This window comes from Juglans regia, chromosome 16, assembly GCF_001411555.2.
Source record: "Juglans regia cultivar Chandler chromosome 16, Walnut 2.0, whole genome shotgun sequence".
In the NCBI taxonomy this organism is placed as follows: Eukaryota; Viridiplantae; Streptophyta; class Magnoliopsida; order Fagales; family Juglandaceae; genus Juglans; species Juglans regia.
This window is the reverse complement of record NC_049916.1, coordinates 3,856,002-3,862,614: the sequence shown is the minus strand read 5'-3', so window position 1 is coordinate 3,862,614 and position 6,613 is coordinate 3,856,002. Positions and strand designations below refer to the sequence as shown.

General features: G+C 37.1%; 1 protein-coding gene across 3 annotated transcripts; it reads right to left on the bottom strand.

The window, feature by feature from the left end:
• Positions 1 to 213: 213 nt before the first annotated feature.
• Positions 214 to 5,163, bottom strand: LOC108986397. 3 transcript variants are annotated; one of them, XM_035686784.1, is made up of 3 exons: positions 4,981 to 5,163; positions 1,101 to 2,064; positions 214 to 923 (listed from the first exon to the last, which is right to left on the bottom strand). In XM_035686784.1, exons 2-3 carry the CDS (start codon positions 2,036 to 2,038, stop codon positions 452 to 454), a joined length of 1,410 nt encoding a protein of 469 aa, XP_035542677.1. In that variant the 5' UTR covers positions 2,039 to 2,064; positions 4,981 to 5,163; the 3' UTR covers positions 214 to 451. The 3 variants fall into 3 exon arrangements, with proteins under 3 accessions (XP_035542677.1, XP_035542676.1, XP_035542675.1); XM_035686783.1 differs by having other exon boundaries at positions 214 to 926; positions 4,981 to 5,142; XM_035686782.1 differs by lacking the exon at positions 4,981 to 5,163 and adding an exon at positions 3,232 to 4,574 and having other exon boundaries at positions 214 to 926.
• Positions 5,164 to 6,613: the final 1,450 nt, after the last annotated feature.

Below are 6,613 nucleotides of genomic sequence, written 5' to 3'. Positions count from 1 at the left end.
AATTTTCTTTTATTTAATTTTTTTAATGTATTTAAATATTTTTAAAAAAATAAAAAAATATATCAATATATTTAAAATTATTTTCTTCATCATTCGGTTAAAAAAAAAAAAAAAAAATTGCCGTGCGGTCAAATCGAGCAGTATATTTGGGGCGGCATAGTAGACTTTGTCTTTAACAAAAACACTTGCCCCATTTTTTTCTAAAAAAATAACTCCGAATGAAACCACGACGAAACGTGGGACGGTTTCTGTCTCAAGCAACATTCCCCCTCCAACATATACACCCATCTCATATCATATTTATATGCAAAGGCACAACAAAGAATTTACATTAGACAGCCAAAGAGTCCAAGAAAATACATCGTGCATATGATATCAATGTAAAGCAGCCACTTCCCCCTTGTAAAAAATCAATCTTCACAACAAACAGGGTTTTGGTCGAAACTGCTTTCTAGAAAGGAGGTAACATCCACCCTAGGGTCCAACCCACGAGCAAGCCAGCACTGACAATACTCAACCCCAATGCAAAAGCAACAGCATACTTTGCGATATCATGCCTTGCTCGCCGATCCTCGACTCTTCTCCCCTTTGTAGCCCTTAGCCTGCTCTTTCGCTGTTTCTGACCTTTGTAAGGCATCCATGGAAGGAACATGGGGAAGAGAGTGGAAACCGACCCCTCATTCTTCTCAATCTGGATGTAAAGGGTCTCTAGCAGCAGTAGTTGGAACCACTGCTTATAGACAAAAAGTTGGGCGGCTTGTCTGAAAAAGAGTTTATGAATGTGCTCCTTCTCAGCATAAATCTGCTTTGCTATTGTCTCGGATTCCCTTGCACGTGTTTGAGAACGGCACAGTGCTTCCATTAGCTGAGCTTTGCCATGGTCACTTTCAGAAACTTGTGTATCCTTGTGGTTTCTACTATAACTGCTTTTATGCAAGGCCCACCAAGAATCTTAGCTAATGTGTGAACATATATATGTAGTTCTGAATGCTAGGCTAAAAAAACAAATAATACAGTTAACAAATATTCCTATAGTGAGTGAGATGAAACAACAAGATGGTGTCATCTCAGAGTAGAAAAATGGAAATATAAACTAATACCTGAATGACTTGTCAGATCCATACTGTGAACACCCTTCTTCGGAAGAAGCCCCCTGGTATCCATGTGGTTTCCCAGAACCAGGACAGCCCTGCGCATGACTCCTATTGGGAATACCACCAGTTCGGGCCTCCCTACCAAAAGATGACGCTATTGCTTCATCACGGTCAAGGCACCCGAGATGAGCATATGGGTGCGTCCTAACATACATTTTCTGAGGTGGGGGAAGATCGCAATTCTCAATATGGTTATGTGACTTCTTGAGGACCAAGGAGACCAATTCGTCTTTATCTGTAATTCGCCACCATGGCTCAGGCTTATCACCACCAATCCATGGAGATTCTGGATCTAAACAAAACTCGTTAGGTAGTTTGGAAACTGGACAACTAAAAGGATCCATACCCATAAGTTCAAGACATTTCTCGGGATTCTTGCTACACAGAGCCTTTACCTCTTGCTCTCCGACTTCAGGAGCTTTATTCATACAAATGGCAGAAAGACTACATTTCATATCAAGAGAAGAATCACAGTTGTCCTGATCGTCAAAATGAATATTGTCTCCTTTTAGTGGGTGGACCTCATCAAACTTTGTTGTTGATTTCACAGTGTCAACTCTCATGGAATCAACTCGGGCCTCTAAGTCGCTTAACTGTTCATATGTTAAACCCTTTTGGTACCCATAGCTAGAATGTAATTGGAGCCACCATCTTGTGTCATGGGGTAGATTGGAAAATGAAAGGTTCCTGTTAAGGGGCATAAAACCCAAGGCAGGGTGATCTTGCCCATCGTCTGTATTGGTAGGTCCAGCATTAACCTGTTTGGATGTTGAAGATGATGACTGGCAGCAGGTGAACTTGGGAGCCCTTTTGGCATCTTCTTGGACGAAGTACCGATTAGATGTTTTCTGCCATGCAGCTCTTGCTTCTGCTGCTGCCATCATGCTCCCATTTTTTGACCCATCTTACTCTGTCAAAGTAGAATTTCTTAAAATTTGATGAAGAACCATTCAAGTACAGCCTCGATGAGAACAAAGTTTCTTGTCAACTTGAACATAACTTAGACAAAACTAGCACCATGATATATGTTTTCACAGTTAGACATTATAAATGCCTACTCCCCCAATTCAAAACCCCCAACCAACCCCAAGGGGTTGGCCCAAGTGGTGAAGGCCTTGGTCTTGGGATATCACTCCCTTCAAGGTCCAAGGTTCAACATCTCATGGGTGCAAACAATCCTTTGGAGCCACACATCCCGGTGAAAAGCCAACGATTTAACTAGTTTCGTATAGAGAAACTTCCGAGAGTGCGGTGCACAGGACTGGGGTTTACTCTACAGGGGTGGGTCCGAAGGGTCTTGCCTTGGAGAGGTTCCCCGGCATAACAAAAAAATAAAAAAAATCAAAACCCCCACCCCTGAAGAATTAGAAAAGAAACAAAATGCAAAAGCAAGTATACAAGATGGGGTTCTAAGCTTCAATGAAAAAAAGTAAGGTTTTAGCACGTGGGACAAGCCTTTAGCTTTCTAAGTTTGGGCTATTGTTAGACCACACCAAACCATATTGTTTCTTTAAATGCATTTGACCATAGCTGTAATGATTTTTTTTCAGCATATTTGATGAGTAGCCACGAATATAATGTGCTATTTTTCCAACTTTTCTACAAGCTCTAGCTCTCTCCAAGCAGAAAAATCTTTTGGTAGCATGGTGAAATTGATAAAGCCAGAATAAATCCATAAACTTCTTTAATTACTTTCAAAGAATGAGTTCCTCTAGTTTTCTTGGTTCCATACCTACCAAGTAATGCTCCAATATGAAAAAGAAAAAAGCATTCACTCTACTTCCAGTTACATAAATTCCAATCCTCCTCTATGTTTCCCACTTAGTCATCATGTTAACTTCATAAGCAAGACTGAAATGATCATAGAAATGTAGCCATCTCTCCCATCTCTATCACCTACCAGTTCTCCAATGCAGCCATGTTGCTCCTTGCTCAATTAATGTTTAACAAACTACTAACTCTTAACCAGATGGCATCATTCATTACAGAACATGCTCAGTTAGACTAAGTGGATGAGAGTGATTCAATAAAATGGAGTTAAGCTCTCTCAACCAGAGTTTATAATGTATGGCCTTACAAAGCTGGAAGTCCTTCAGCATCCTAGTAAAGCTGGCCTTTCTCGCCAGCCAAGCGCCAGCCAAACACTTCAACCACGACCAAGATGCCTCTCTAGTGAAGGATCTTCAATCCCACCACCAAATCCTTGTTATAAGCCTCAAAAAAGCGAATAAGAACTCTATCATAATCTTCACCACATAAGAACCTTCCTTAGAAAGCCAATCTCTCGTAAAGGAGAGATGGGTGCAGACAATATGACATTCAAACCAAATTCTAATAAAGAAACTCCCATTAGCAAAATTTCTTCTCTCTTTAAGTGAATGACATGCTATGTTCAGTCACAAAAAATAGACAAAGAAACTAAGACGGGATATCACTTAAATGAAGCAAGATTAGATGGCTCTAAAATTAAATAATATGATAGTAGTAAGGAAAGCTTATTAATTTCAATACAGTTTATCCAAAGCCAACAGAAGATAAGAAGCATTAAATGATCCAAAATAGTTGTATACATGGTCGAGTTAATAGTAAAAGCTAGTATTTTACTAAAAGTCAGCTCTAAAGGACATCACTAAGAAAAGTCGTAGTGCATGCAGCATGAACTTACCAAAAAAAAAAAGAAGAAGAATGAAAAAAGAAAAGAAAAGAACAGACACTATACATTAAAAATCCATAACTAGAGCGAAAGGGGTGAGAACAAGAATTTCCTTTGAAGCATACTGCTCAGACTAAAGATAGAAAAATACTTGGTTTGCATAGAGATCATACAAAAATAAACCTACAAATTGACATGACTTAATGTGATACATTAGATAGTAAAGTTCCCTTTATACAAAATAGATATGACGTCTCACATCAAGGCTCGTCAATTTGTAAGTTTGCTTTTGTTAGATCACTTTGTAGATATAGAACTTTTTTTTTTTTTTTGGTTGACAAGTAGATATAGAACTTCTTATGTACTCTTAGTTAGATACCAGGAAATAATTGGGGTTGAGCAATCACCTTGAAAATATTAGCCTGATATGAAACTAAATAACTTTCCACCCGATAAGAGAATGCGGCATCAAAGAACTAGACAAACCTTTAATATTATGACTTTGAGGAGCCAATGGACACAGCGAAAAAGTACTTACTCGAGAAAAAAAAAATCTACAAAGGACATAAGAAATACCAATGCAATTATTAAATCACAGGATAACCCACCTAAAGCTCACAGTTCATGGATCTTGTCATGAAAGCAAATGACTGTTATTTCAAAAAAAAAAAAAGCTTCATGTCGAATAAAGAGAAAAATACGTCTTCTGCAGAAAGATCGCGGAGTGAAAGTTTCCTCTCTCTCTCTCTCTCTCTCTCTCTCTCTCTCTCTATATATATATATATATCAACTTGTCTAAATTAATCCACATCCTTGTATCTGAAAAAACACAACAGACTATAGAAATACGGTATCTACAAAGAAACAGACCCAAAACAATCAGCACACAAAGCAACCCGAGGAAGAAGTGATACATTAAAGTTGAAAATACCAGAAATGGAAGCAATTCAACAAGAAGATCACACAGAGAGGCTAAAATAACACACGAAACAACAGTTCAACTCTAAAACAATTCCCATAAAAGCAAGGAAACAAATGTAAACTTCAGAAAACACAAAAGGAAAACAAAAGACAAGAAATTAACAAAGGGAAGACAGGGAAAGACGGAGACAAATCAAGAGATGGAGCGACAGAGCAATGGATGAAGTTTAATGGAGATGGGGAAGTAAGTACGTTCAAATCGATCTGGAGGGCTTGAGATCCAGAGGAGGAGAATCAACGACAAGGAAAGGGAGAAGAAGATGACGATTGTCAGAGAATCCTTGGCGTTGGGTCTCCTTTTTTCAAGTCATCGTTTCATTGCTCTTTTGTCCGTTTCCAGTTGCGTTTCCAGTTGTACAGACAAGCCTTTTTTCTGAATATCCCATCAATCAAACGCTATAAATATGGTGAGAGAAGAAGGATGCGGCGTCGTTTTAATACTTTTAGTGGGGCTACACTGGATGTACTACCTGATATGACCCTTCATCTTTGATTATTATTATTTTATATCCTACGTCAACTTTCCTAATTATTGCCACATAAGAAAATCACAGATGATGATTCAGAGATTCAACGGCAGGAATCGAGCTTACTTCACTCAACTACTGGAACTTTTATAACCACTACCAAACAAGCATTTTATTTAACATAAATGAAAGTCATCCAAATTTTTTAAAAAAATGAGATTATAAAATTATTTTTATTATAAAATATAATTAATATTGAGGAATGTTTTGTATAAGCCTAAACCTCTAAGTATATATATAAATTTCACATAAGTCTTTCATAAAAAGTAGACTATTAGAAATTTTTTTTTTTTTATCTTTTTATATATTAGAATTCACTTTTTACAAAAGATTACATGGGATTTGTACACCGAAAGTTTATGTGATAAGAGAGAAACCGAGAGGGAGATCGAGAGAGAAGTTTAGAGAAAATTCAAGAAAATTATTATTGATCTGAATATGTATATACACAAAAGTATTTATATACTATGAGTAAAACTAACTAAAGCACATGCTAGTTTACCGTGCACGTGAGTGTAGATGATTTAAATAAAACGTATATAATATATGATAATAGCCCCTTCAAGCTGGAATGTGAAGATTAATAATACTTAACTTGCGAAGAAGACTAAAATATCTATTTGAAACTAAAGGTTTAGTAAAGAAATCTCCTAACTGATGTTCAGAATAAACACAAAGAGTTACAAGATCATTATTTTGAACCATATCTCTAACTATATGGCAGTCTATTTCAATGTGCTTAATTTTTTCATGAAAGACTGGATTAGCTGCAATGTGGAGTGTTGCTTGGCTGTCATAGTAGAGAACTGGTACTAAAGAAAAAGAAATTCCAAAATCATGGAAAGAGATAGTAGCTGATACTCAGCCTCTACAGATGATCTAAAAACAGTGACTTGCTTTTTGGATTTACAGGAGATTAAAGAATCTAAAAAAAAAAGATAAAAACCAGCAACTGACCGTCTAGAATATGGATAGGTGGCCCAATCAGAGTCACAAAATCCTCTAAGTTGCAAGGAGGAGTTGTTGGGGAAGAATAAGCTTTGTCCTGTAGTAGCTTTGATGTATCACTCAACTCGGATTGCTACATCATAATGTGATTGACGAGGCAGATCCATAAATTGACTCAATGTTGCAACAGAAAAAAAGAAGTCAGGCCTAGTAAGAGTCAAATAATGAAGACAATCAATTAATCTTCTATAAGAAGTTGAATCATAAGTAAATAACCTCCATAATCAATTTTGGATAGTCTTAAATTCTAATCCATTGGACTGCTAGCAGGTTTAGCAGCTAATAAACCA